General features: G+C 40.5%; 2 protein-coding genes across 2 annotated transcripts in view; one reads left to right on the top strand and one right to left on the bottom strand.

Annotated features, from left to right (window-relative positions):
• Positions 1-13,340, bottom strand: part of ANXA1 (annexin A1) — an 897,109-nt gene that overhangs the window by 734,481 nt on the left and 149,288 nt on the right. The window lies entirely within an intron of this gene.
• Positions 2,588-13,340, top strand: part of LOC126937315 (sin3 histone deacetylase corepressor complex component SDS3-like) — a 70,654-nt gene continuing 59,901 nt past the window's right edge. The window contains 3 exon segments of the mRNA XM_050760709.1: positions 2,588-3,080; positions 3,083-3,324; positions 3,326-3,604. Of these exon segments, the coding sequence (XP_050616666.1) occupies positions 2,588-3,080; positions 3,083-3,324; positions 3,326-3,604 (1,014 nt within the window).

Genomic DNA, 13,340 nt, shown 5'->3' with positions numbered 1-13,340 from the left:
GAAGAAGAAGAAGAAGAAGAAGAAGAAGAAGAAGAGAAGAAAAAGAAAGAAAGAAAGAAAGAAAGAAAGAAAGAAAGAAAGAAAGAAAGAAAGAAAGAAAGAAAGAAAGAAAGAAAGAAAGAAAGAAAGAAAGAAAGAAAGAAAGAAAAGAAAAGAAAAGAAAAATGAAACCATTGAAGAGAGGAGACAATTCAGGTCTAAAGGACTGAGAGGTTGAAATTTCACAAGTTTGCTTAGGATTAGACCTGTTTGAAAGACGTGGAGAGAGAGAAACAAGGTAGGAAAAGAAGCAGGGGAAGAGGGAATAATAAGGGCACTATTAGAAGGAATGACTGAGCTGGGGCAGAGGCATAAGCAAGTAGGAGGGAATAAAATGCTAAAACTAGAATCATGTAGACAGACAATTTTATAGGAAACGTATGTTAAAATAAGTACTGAAAACAGGCAAAGAAGACAAGATAGCAAAGCTTGAGTGATACCATACTTGGTTCTTAGAGAATCATTTTGTCTTCACCTGATTGCAGAAAAGTCCAGCCAAAGACTCATCAAATATGCTGTTTCCTGTTGTCATCTATGTGCGACTTCTTCTAGCTCATTACATCCCCAACATGGCTTCCCCTGTAGGGAACACACTTGTACCTGGGGCAAGAGTCGCTCCTCTTAACTTGCGACGTGCAGGGTGGGTTGAGTTCTGCTAAATTTCAAAGCTAAAATTAAATTTCTTCTGCTCACTTTTGTAAATTCCTTCTGAGTTACTTCTCTACCCCTCCCTGGCTCATTTTCTGAGACTAAACAGTCAAATGAACAAAGAGTCCAATTATTTTCCATGAGTAGGAGAAAGGAATTATAGCAACTCCAAGAAATCATTAGTCAAAATTAATGCATAGCATGAAAAATATTACACACATGCACAGGTACACACACTTACATTCACACATGCCACCTCCAAGAGCCTCTGTCTTCACTAACAATCTACTAAAAAGGCCAATCAAATTTTAGCCTAGATGAGGACATATACTTTCAATTTTTCTATTTGGTACACATGGATGGCTTTTTTCTGCATATTTTTTCAATAGAGTGCCCAACAGGGAATTGTAGCTTAGTATTTTAGAGATCAACCCACTGGGTTGGGGTGGGAAAATGGTCTGTTCAAATTATTCACCCACTATTGAGAAGTAGATCTTTCCAATGAAGAAAAAAATGTCAAAGAGGGAATTTTCTACCCATGTGTCTCTCTTGATAAAACTAGAGAAGAAAGGATTACTGCGCACTAGGCGTTTAGAGTAAAGCTGGTGGGAACACACAAAAGGAATTTCGTGAAGCACTACTGGGGACTGCTTACAGACCTCAATCGTAAGTAGTACATTTAGAAAACCATGTTACCCTAAAAACATTATTTATTTTTCTCTATGAGCTTTGGAAAGTATTGATTTGGAAATACGGATTTCTTTGCCCACTGAGTCTTTTGGAAACATATTCTGGTTATTTTTATGAGCCCAGCCTGTCTTCCTGGCTTTATATGGAAATTAATTTCTTTTGGCAACATATCCACTTCTTGATCTAAGGCATATATGAGGTTTAACTACATCTCTTCAGAGCTTTGCAAATACTCATACTGAGTCTTTCTGGAAAAGGAAGAATTTTAACCCCATCAAAGGGAGTCTGGTCAAGAAGGATTGTGGGTCACTCTAGCAAAAAATAGGATTCGTTGGTACAAGAGGGAGCTAGTTAAGCAAGAGCATGTTAGGGTAAGCATTAAGGAAGAACTTTTTTTTTTGACAAATGCAATGTCTAACAAATTCTAAAACTGGCTATCAAGGAATATCTGTAATAGCAAACACTTGAAAGAATTACCCATGTTACACCACCATTTCTTTTAAATTGTTTAAGCAGTAAGAGGTTTATAATGCTGAAAACTCTTAACTACACTAGGGGGGAAAAGCTACACTCACAAATCACTTCTATCATGCAGGTTTATTACAAAGTTACATAAGAATGTCGGCTCAGGAGATCTCGCCTTTGCACTCCAGCATGGGCGACAGAGTGAGACTCCCTCTCAAAAAAAAAAAAAAAAAAAAAAAAAAAAAAAAAAAAAATTATCTGCTAGGCGCAGTGGCTCACGCCTCTAATCCCAGCACTTTGGGAGGTCAAGATGGGTGAATTGCCTGACCTCAAGAGTTCGAGTCCAGCCTGGCCAACCTAGTAAAACCCCATCTCTACTAAAAATACAAAAACTTAGACAGACATGGTGGCACATGTAGTACCAGCTACTCAAGAGGCTGAGGAATGAAAATCACTTGAACTCGGGAAGCGGAGGTTGCAGTGAGCTGAGGTCATGCCACTGCACTCCAGCCTGGGTGACAGAGTGAGACTCTATCTCCAAAAAAATAAAAATAAATTAAAAAGTAAAATGTTGCGGGGGCGGAGCTCGGCAGAGACCGGGAAGGGTTCGCTGTGACTCCCGCTCCTCGAGTTGGGGGCTCCGTTGGACGCTGCTAGGCAGACAGCGAGTAACGAGGGCAGGTGACCGCGGTGTCCCTGGGCCTAACCATGTCTCTAACCATGCTCAACTGCGGTTAGAGACGACATGAATGCCGCGGGGCTGCTGGCCCCGGCCTCGGCCCAGGCTGAAGCGCCGCCAGCCCCCAAGTACTACCCAGAGGAGGACGAAGAGCTGGAGAGCGCAGAGGACAAGCTTAGCTGTCCGGGCCGCGAGTCGGACGAAGACACTGAGGATAGTGAAACTGACCTGGCAAAGCATGATGAAGAAGACTATGTAGAAATGAAGGAACAGATGTATCAGGACAAACTGGCTTCTCTCAAGAGGCAGTTGCAACAACCACAAGAAGGTACATTACAGGAATATCAGAAAAGAATGAAAAAACTAGATCAGTGGTACAAAGAGAGGATACGGAATGCAGAACTCTTCCTCCAGCTGGAAACTGAACAAGTGGAACGAAATTACGTTAAAGAAAAGAAGGCAGCAGTGAAAGAATTTAAAGACAAGAAGGTTGAGCTGAAAGAGAACCTGATTGCTGAGCTAGAAGAAAAGAAGAAAATGATCGAAAACGAAAAGCTGACAATGAACTCACTGGAGATTCTATGGAGGTGAAACCTATCATGACCAGAAAGTTGCAGAGGCGAACAAATGATTCCGTCCCCATCCCAAACAAGAGGAGGAAACCTGCTCCAGCCCAGCTAAAGTATTTGTTAACGGATGAACAGATCATGGAGGATCTGAGAACATTAAATAAGCTTAAGTCACCCAAGAGACCAGCATCTCCATCCTCTCCTGAGCACCTGCCTGTGACACCCGTGGAATCTTCCAGCCCAGAGGTTTGAAGCTCCGATAGAAGATGGCAAACTGTGCTATGACAAAAGATGGTACCACAAAAGCCAGGCCATCCATCTGGAATCAAAGGACAACCAGAAACTGAGCTGCATGATCAGTTCTGTAGGAGCCAGTGAGATCTGGGTGAGGAAGACAAGTGACAGCATCAAAATGAGGATCTACCTGGGCCAGCTTCAGCCCGGGCTCTTCGTGATCTGCCATGCTCAGCTGCTTGACTTTCTGCAGTGCTCTTCTCTTGATCCTTTTTCTGGAGTGGGTTTTATTTTTGTTTTGTTTTGTTTTCTTCTTAATAGAAAAAATGTTAACTTACTGGGAATAGCTACTCAGCCTTGGAAATGGAGAGCACTGTCATGGATTCCTTAAGGCACTTTTGTGGCCGGCCACTTGGAACTCTGTCAGTGTTTTCTGCCTCAACTTCTTCCAGACATCAGTTACCATGTGACTGTTTTACTTTCAGGAGTATTGGGGGTTTGATTTACTTTCCTTTTATCTCTTTATTTTTTGCTTATACTTGTTTTTGAAAACCTCCTCTGAGTTTGAAGGGACAGCTGTTTTTATTAATCTTTAGGTCTCTCTACCATGGAGAAGAACAGGAAGGGATACACTCTCCAGTGCATTTTCATGTTTTGAATCTGATTAGTGGATCAGGTAGCTACTTTGCCTGTTGAGCCCAATTCACTATTTCCCCAGAAGCTTGGGGCAGAGGTCCCAGCAGGAGATGAATTCTCCTGGCTCTCAGCCTTCTGGGAGAAATAAATGCTTTGTGTAACATCTGGCGCCCGCCATCCATTCCACTGGCTGAGTGATGGAAAACCTTGCCTGGGAGACTCTGTACACTGAAGCAAATGGGTTTGGGGAGGGGACATTTCATATTTATAATGTGTTGAAGGTACTATATTTTAAATATTATTTCATGCAGGTGATTTATTCAAACATTTGTTCTAGCTTAAAAAAAAAAAAGTAAAATGTTAGTTTTAGGCCAGGTGCTGTGGCTTACGCCTACAATCCCAGCACTTTGGGAGACCCGGGCAGGCTGATCTCCAGAGGTCAAGAGTTCGAGACCAGTCTGGCCAACATGGCAAAATCCTGTCTCTACTAAAAATACAAAAACTAGCCAGTGGTGTCTCACACCTGTAATTCCAGCTACTTGGGAGGCTGAGGCACGAGAATCGCTTAAACCCAGAGGCAGAGGTTGCAGTGAGCCAAGATTGTGCCATTGCATTCCAGCCTGGGCAACAGAGCAAGACTCCATTTCAAAAAAAAAAAAAGAAAGAAAAAAGAATGTGAGCTCAAATAAGAAATTCCTCATCAGCCACACTCCTCCTCAGGGTCTTAGGTGTTCCAGTGTTGGGCTGCAGGCTTCTAGGAGCTTCAGAGGAATAACTCAACACTCAAGACTGCAACTCAAGCTTGAATGACCCATATTCTTCTGTTTGACTAACATCTTTAACTTCCGGAAGAAAGAACTTGGGTGAATTTTCTATCATTCAGTATACTGTAACCTTGATATGTGGAAAACAAAGAAAAGCAAAAGCAAAGAATCTTGCAGTAACAAACCACCTTTCTCCATAAACAGACTCCTCAGTTAAATCGACTGTAGCTAGGACAGCAGGGTTTGTTTGATTCAGAAACAATGCCATGTGAATTACTGGATTCTGCAGGAAAGAACTGGTTGGGGTCACTTTTCTTAAAAGACTTCTTTGCCACAAAAATATCCAGGATATAAATAAGATTGAAAAAGAAAAAGTAAAAGGAAAGATATATGCAATACATGTTGCAGAGTATTAATATCTCCAATATTAAAAATATCTAATAAATAAGAAAAAAAATTGCAATAGAAAAAACGAAGAAATGATATTTGTCTTTTTGAGGGTGGGCTACCCAGCATATGAATGGTCATCTAATGCAGGCAAGTATTGGTAGAAAGTAAGCCCCCATTTTCTACTACAGAAGCCAAAGGGGCCAGAGAATCCTGCACTTATCCATTGACTATCCTGTCAGACATCTGACATGGACTCAGTCAGTCACGTGCCTCCACCTGGGACTCTGAGTCTTAAGGAATGATGAAAAGACAGCGGAGCAAGTGAGAATTTATTTACAGTAGTGTTGAGCGTTCCAAGACAGCAGTGGTTGGTTGTAGACAGGATACCAACGACAACATAGTAACTGTCCTGTCTTGTGATATTACATGTACTGCATTTCCCACCGCCTAGCACTCTTTTACCAAGCCTGGTTCTCCAACTTTCTCATTGATTCTCTAAGCTCTCCCATATCCTCTAAGCTCTCCCATATCCTTCCAGCAAAATCTGTTTCTGCCTAGGTTAACTGTAGTTGGCTTTGTTGCCTGTAACTAAGAGCCCTGACAGAGAAAATGACTGACAGTTCTCAAATGAAGCAACATTTGTGGATAACAAAAGCAGAGAAAGATGTCAAATCCCATAAATAATCGAGAAATAGTAAGTAGAGAATAGGATATGCCTCATCTCTATGTTAGCGAAGATTAAAAGAATTGTTAGAATCCAGTGTTGGCAAGAGTGTATGTAGGGAAACATGTACTCTTAATGAACTGGTTTGTTGTTGTTGTTGTTGTTGTTTTGTTTTGTTTTGTTTTGTTTTTTGAGATGGGGTTTCGCTCTTTTTGCACAGGCTAGAGTGCAATGGTGCGATCTCGGCTCACTGCAACCTCCGCCTCCCGGATTCAAGTGATTCTCCTGCCTTAGCCTCCAGAGTAGCTGGGACTATAGGCACCCACCACCATGCCTGGCTAATGTTTTTTGTATTTATAGTAGAGACGGGGTTTCACCATGTTGGCCAGGCTGGTCTCGAACTCCTGACCTCAGGTCATCCACTTGCCTCAGCCTCCCAAAGTGTTAATAAACTGTTAACAGGAATGTAAGTTGATGCAACTTTTCCGGGGGGAGATTGGAAATGTATGCCAATATTTTAAATGTGTACACCCTTTGATCAGCAATTTCTCAACTAGCGTTTATCTTAGAGAGATAATTAGTCAAGGTAGAGCAGCAGTCTTGATATGACAGCAATGTTTATAATTTAAAAATGGAAACAATTTAAACAGACATCAGTAGAGAGATTGTTATGATAGACCTTTACAAAAGAATATGATTCAGCACTAAAAAGGCAATTTAAAAGGTTTTATGTATATTTAATGAGAAACATCTGCACAGCATGGAAGAGAAGTAAAGCTTTCAGAAGAATAAGTGTTGCATAATTTCATATTTTAAATGTGGAAGGCAGAATTCTAAGATGGCCCCATGATCCCTGTTCTCTGTTATACTTGTAATTATGTTACATTACTAGAAAGTGGACATTACAATGTAATTAAGATTACTAACCAGTTGACTTTGAGTTCATCACAAGGGAGATTATCAGGTGAGCCTGACCTAAACCCATGAGCCCTTAGTAGCAGACTTCAGAGCAAACCCATGAGCCCTTAGTAGCAGACTTCAGAGCAAACCCATGAGCCCTTAGTAGCAGACTTCAGAGCAAAAGGGAATATCAGAAATTCAAAATGCAAAAAGGACTCAATATGCCTTACTGACTTGAAAAGGGAGGGATGGAAGGGACCACATGGAAAGGATCTGATCTGAAGAACTGACAGTGACCCCCAGCCAACAAGAATATTCAGCCTATAACCACAAAATAATTAACAACCTCAAATAGGCAGGAGGTGGATTCTTCCCCAGAGCATCCAAATAAGAGCCTGGCTAACACCTTGATTTCAGCCCTGTGAGACTCTAAGCAGAGGACCCAACTGAGTCGGTGGACTTTTGATAATTTCTTATACAGCAATAGAAAGCTATAAACTGAATATATATATATACACACACACATATATTTCAGTTATTGCTTCCTAAGCAATGAAATTGGGAGGGTGGTATTTACATTATATTTTATACCACTCTGGATTGCTTGCTTCTTCTTCACAAATATAATTAGAAAAATATCAGGCCAGGCGCGGTGGCTCATGCCTGTAATCCCAGCACTTTGGGAGGCCAAGGTAGGCAGATCACTTGAGGTCAGGAGTTCAAGACCAGCCTGGCCAACATGGTAAAATCCTGTATCTACTAAAAATACACAAATTAGCTGGGCATGGTGGCACATGCCTGTGATCCCAGCTACTCAGTTGACTAAGGCACAAGAATCTCTTGAACCCGGAGGAGGTTGCAGTGAGCCAAGTTTGCGCCACTGCACTCCAGCCTGGGTGACAAAGCAAGACCCTGCCTCAAAAAAAAAAAAAAAAAAAAGAGAAAAATATATTTTAATATTTCAAAAAAATGGAAGCCATATAATATGCCTGGAAGCCACTTGAGCATCTATGGATTTCTCCTGTAGCCTACAGAGGAGAGAAGCCTTCCTTCTCCAACATCTGAGACTGGGAAAGTGGGGTATTAGGCCCACTGGGTTTTGGTGGTGGCAGTGGTGGTTTTTCATGCCAGCTTGTAGACATGTCAATTCTCAGGGCTCTCCCACACTTACTGGATCAGAATCTGAATTTTAATGGGATCCCCAGGCGATTTGGGTACATATCAAAGTTTGAATAGTGTCGCTTTACTTGTCATGTAATTCTTACCTTCATCTTAGAAGAAGGTGCTACTTCATTTCCATTTTATAGGTGAATAATTCAAGTCTGGGACAGGATAATTTGCCCAAGGTTAGTGAGGCACAGTCTGATTCCATGAGCTGAGCCAGTCTGCTTCACTGCTTCTCATAGCAGATGTCTGATTTATGACAGTGGAGTGTAACTAGAATTCCATAGCCCTCCCTGCTTCCCTTAGCCATGCCATCCTGGTGTAGGGATGGCCTGAATGGTGTTTCCAAATTATAAAGAAAAGAATGGGGAAAAATCGGACGGGTGCAGTGGCTCACACCTGTAATCCCAGCACTTTGGGAAACCAAGGCGGGCAGATCACCTGAGGTCAGGAGTTCACGACCAGCCTGACCAACATGGAGAAACCCCGTCTCTACTAAAAATACAAAATTAGCCAGGCCTGGTGGCGCATGCCTGTAATCCCAGCTACTCGAGAGGCTGAGGCAGCAGAAACACTTGAACCCAGGAGGTGGAGGTTGCGGTGAGCCAAGATCGCGCCATTGCACTCCAGCCTGGGCAACAAGAGCAAAAATTCTGTCTCCAAAAAAAAAAAAAAAAAAAAGAATGGGAAAAAATAACATTTTTAAGCTGTGGGAGTACTGAGCCAAAATAGATTTAGAACAAGTCCTTGTAATATTTTCTTATTTCTTTTTTCTCTTACTATGTATTATTACCAAGTGTCGTTTCCTATGTTAGTATTAACTTAAATATCTATATGCATAGTTCTTCTCTTCTTATTAATAGTCTTGCCCAAAAAGAGATATTGAATGTGAATGAGAACCTCCATATTCAGTGAAATGCACTTGGTGCACATTCAATCTGTAACTAAGGTCCAGGGTAGATAAAAAGTATTTGATTCAAGCAGCTAGTTCAAGCTGATAATATTTTAAATATTTGATTATTTATGATACCTCATACTTGCGTATCACCTTACAGGTTGGTTTTTACGTATATTATGTACCATAATCCTGAAAATAACTCTGATGGTAGATATTATTATTCTAGTCTGATAAATAGGACACTGAGGCTTGGTTAGTACGTGGTAAAACTGGGGCTCGACCTGTGCTTGGAACACATTTATCTAGATGTATATTACCATAAGAAATTACCTCCAGTGATTACATGTTAAAGTTCAGTCTCATGGAGGTAGACAAATCTGAAATACTAATTTCTGAATTTTAACAATATGTAAGGAAATATGCATTTATTTTAAATCATATAGGAGTAATATGCCCCCGGCAGAGACTTAATATGTTCCCTACACTTCTTTTTATATTATTAATTTGCATAACTAATTCTTTTTTCATAGATTATGTGGCAAAATGGCATTTGTGAAAGCAGCTGGCGTATGGCAGAAATTGAATAAAAATTATTAAAAATAAAAGCTCCAGTCCAGCACTTGTCTAATCCATCACAAATTCTATTTCTGAAATGAAATACAGTGAAATCCTTTTTGACATTACTTCAGAGAAAAAGACCTACTCTATACTAACTGGGCTAACAGTCTTCAGATCAACTACTTGTAGTTATGGTTTTTTTGTGTGCAGTGCATGATGTACAATATAGATACAAATGAATGACATGAACAATGATCATCTACCATATTTTTGTTCCTTCTGTTAAATACCAGTATCTTATCAAACTTCAGCAAAAGGCCAGGCATGGTGGCTCACACCTGTAATTCCAGCACTTTGGGAAGCCGAGGCTGGCAAATCACCTGAGGTCAGGAGTTTGAGACCAGCATGGCCGACATGGTGAAACCCCATCTCTACTAAAAATATTTTTTAAAAATTAGCTGAGTGTGGTGGCCCACACCTGTAGTCCCAGCTACTTGGGGGGCTGACGCATGAGAATCACTTGAACCCAGGAGGCAGAGGTTGCAGTGAGCCAAAATTGTGCCACTGCACACCAGCCTGGGTGACAGAGTGAGACTCTGTCTCAAAAACAAAAAAAAAAAGTCTACAACAACAAAAAAATGAAAAACAGAACACCAGAATTACTTGCCCCAAAATGATTACTTCTGTTATCATCATATGTCCCCAGTTTTTTCAGCATGCAGGGTTCTGAGTCAAATGTGTTCCTCAGCAAGCAATATAGTTTTATAGCAAATTTGTTATATGCATAAGATGGAGACTCAAGCAGCAAATATTTTCTGTTTTCTTTAGAAAAAAAAATGTCTCAAACTGGAATTGCTGAAAATTCTGAGCTCTTCTTTTTCTTAGAAGGAAAAAAAAAAATAAGGATAAATGTTGCATTTCTATTGAAGTAGAAATAATGAGGTTAAGTATCTTTTTCGGTCCAGGTGTTCAGGCTCTTGTCCTCCTTCTCCAGGAGGTGGTTCTCTCCTGGAGAAATATGCATGGACAATGGAAAGAGCGTGCCTTTCTTTTTCTAGCTGATGGAGAGTAAGTGGCAAAAAGAAAAAATCCATTTGATCTTGTGAAGAGTTGTTGATAACAACTACTCTTCTTGACTTGCAAATTTCAAAGGTTTCCAGTGTTTACTTTAAGGCAAGGCCCTATTTATCTATCCTAATAAGGTAGCCATCAAAAAAAAAAAAAAAAGGACAGAGGACATTGACAAGTCCAGACAAGTCATAAGAACAAACAATCTGCCAAGAGCTTACTATGGGCCAGGCTTTATAAATGCCAATAAAAATAATAAAATAAAACAACAACTAGCATCGGCTGAGCACTTACCATGAGCTAGGCCTTATTCTAAGTGTTTTACATGTATTACATGCATTAACTTACTTAATTCTCACAGCAACTTTACAAAATAGGAACTGTCATTATCCGCATTTAACATAGCAACCAGAAACTCAGGGAGGTCTAGAAACCTGCCCAAGATTACACTGCCAGTAAGTGGCAGGGGCGGGACTTGAATCCAGGCAGACTGGGTCCAGAGTCTGTGCTCATAACCTCTGTACCATCATCTCACTTAACCCTCACAATGTGCACCATGATTGATGGAATCCCATTTTTATCTCCATTTTTTAAAAACCAGACTATGTCTCGGAGAGATAAAGTGTCCTCTGTAAGACCATGCAGCTGGTAAGTGTGAGAAACTGGAGCTTAATCCCAGGCCGAATTGACACAAAACTTTGGTTCATTAACAACTTGACAATTCTGTCACTGAGTTTAAAAATTAAAATGTTATGATCTACTGCCACGTTAGGTAATCTGTGCGTAGTACTTACAGGAAGAATGTTACAGGAGAAAAAAATATCTGAAAGTTATTGCTGGTTACTAGCAGACTAGTAATTATAACTACTACTGGGATTCTTCAGAGATCTAGTAAAGTAAATGTATGATGGAAGGAAATGTTTTTCACTTAGAAGCAATGTCTGGCACTCCTGAAGATGGTCATTTATTCCAGACTCTAATGTTCTCAGCCTGTATCAGAAATTTCAGGGTTGAGGATGAAGAGGGAGATGGGATGTAGAAAAAAATAGCACCACTGAAACAAAGCCAGGTATTACAAATAGAAGCGGATTATATCTGGGTTTCTGTAGAAAGGCCAACAGATTCAATAGTACTCCAGGGTGGCTCACACCTGTAATCCCAGCACATTGGGAGGCCAAGGTAGGCAGATAACCTGAGCTCAGGAGTTCAAGACCAGTCTGGGCAACATGGCAAGACCCTGTCTCTACTAAAAATACAAAAATTAGCCAGGAGTGGTGGTGCACACCAGTAATCCCAGCTACTTGGTTGACTGAGGCACAAGAATTGCTTGAATCCAGGAGGCTGAGGTTGCGGTGAGCTGAGATTGTGCCACTGCACTCCAGCCTGGACGACAGACCAAGACCCTGTCACGGAGAAAAAAAAAAAAAAAAATCAATAATACTCCAAAAAACTTGCTTGAGATAAAAGAGAACTAGAAGAGGTTAAAAAAATAAAAAAATATGATGGGAAAAAATTCACCATGAATAATTAAATTATGGGTGATTTTCTCTCTTTATTTTCTAATATTTTTCTAAATTTTCTAGTTTTTTAAATAATACACATATATTACTTTTAAAATTAAAAATGTACTTCTAAACTTCAAAGAAAGTAGCCAGTTGTAACTTTAAGATGAAAAAAAAAAATGACCAGGGATGTAATGGAATTTTTACTTATCAACATGGTACCCCAAAGGGAGTTGTTCATACTGTCCTAAACTACTCCTAAAGTTTATAAATGCCCATTTGGTTCTGAGTTTCTAAAGAGGTCACACGTAGGGCCACAGTAGCGATCTTCTCGTGGTTACCTACTATGGTTTTGTGGAGAGAAAAGAGATGAAGATGCTACTGGAAAGTAAGATTAGAAAACAAGGGAAGTGAATATTTTACTACACTTAAAGTGAAACCAGTAGTAGGAATCCTCATCATTAGACCACTGTAGGTGGACTTTTTCTTTCAAAGGACTTCTCTTAGAAATCACTTCTAGCCAGCCGGGCACCGTGGCTCACACCTGTAATCCCAGCACTTTGGGAGGCCAAGGCGGGCAGATCACCTGAGGTCGGGAGTTTGAGACCAGCCTGACCAACACGGAGATAACCCCGTCTCTACTGAAAATACAAAAATTAGCCAGCGTGGTAGCACAAGCCTGTAATCCCAGCTACTTGGGAGGCTGAGGTAGGAGAATCGCTTGAACCTGGGAGGCAGAGGTTGCAGTGAGCCAAGATCATGCCATTGCACTCCATTGCGCTCCAGCCTGGGAAACGAGTGAAACTCCATCTCAAAAAAAAAAAAACTTTTCCTATCATCTGGTGGTTGCCAGCTATCCTTGGCATTCTTTGGCTTGCAGCTCCATCACTCCAGTCTCTGCCTCTGTCTTCTCTTTTGTGTGACTCTGGGTTCAAATTCCCTTGTCTTATAGGAATGCAATTTATATTGAATTAGGGTCCATGCTAATCCAGTATGGTATTATCTTTACGTACTGCAACGACCCTATCTCCAAAAAGGATCACGTTCTGAGGCACTGGGGGTTAGGACTTCAACATGTCTTTTTAGGGGGCACAATTCAACCCATAGCATGGGGGATGTAGGTCATATTATTTAGAGTCCTTTTCTTCTAATGTCTTTAAGATAGGCCTTCATTGAATACATATTTATTAGTAACCACTGTATGCCAGGCACTGTTATAATCACTGAGTATATATCGGTGAACAAATAGGTAAAACTCTTTCACTTTTTGGAGACCAAATGGTTCCCTTTTTGTCCAATTCTGTAAAAATACACAAAAAATAATTAGCATTTTCTACCCATCTGACAAAGGTCTAACATCCAGAATCTACAACGAACTTAAACAAATTTACAAGAAAAAAATAAACAACCCCACCAAAAAGTGGGCAAAGGATATGAACAGACCCTTCTCAAAAGAAGACATTTATGTGGCC

The sequence above is a fragment of the Macaca thibetana genome, chromosome 15 (assembly GCF_024542745.1).
Source record: "Macaca thibetana thibetana isolate TM-01 chromosome 15, ASM2454274v1, whole genome shotgun sequence".
NCBI classification, from domain to species: domain Eukaryota; kingdom Metazoa; phylum Chordata; class Mammalia; order Primates; family Cercopithecidae; genus Macaca; species Macaca thibetana.
This window is presented reverse-complemented; position numbering and strand designations above follow the sequence as displayed.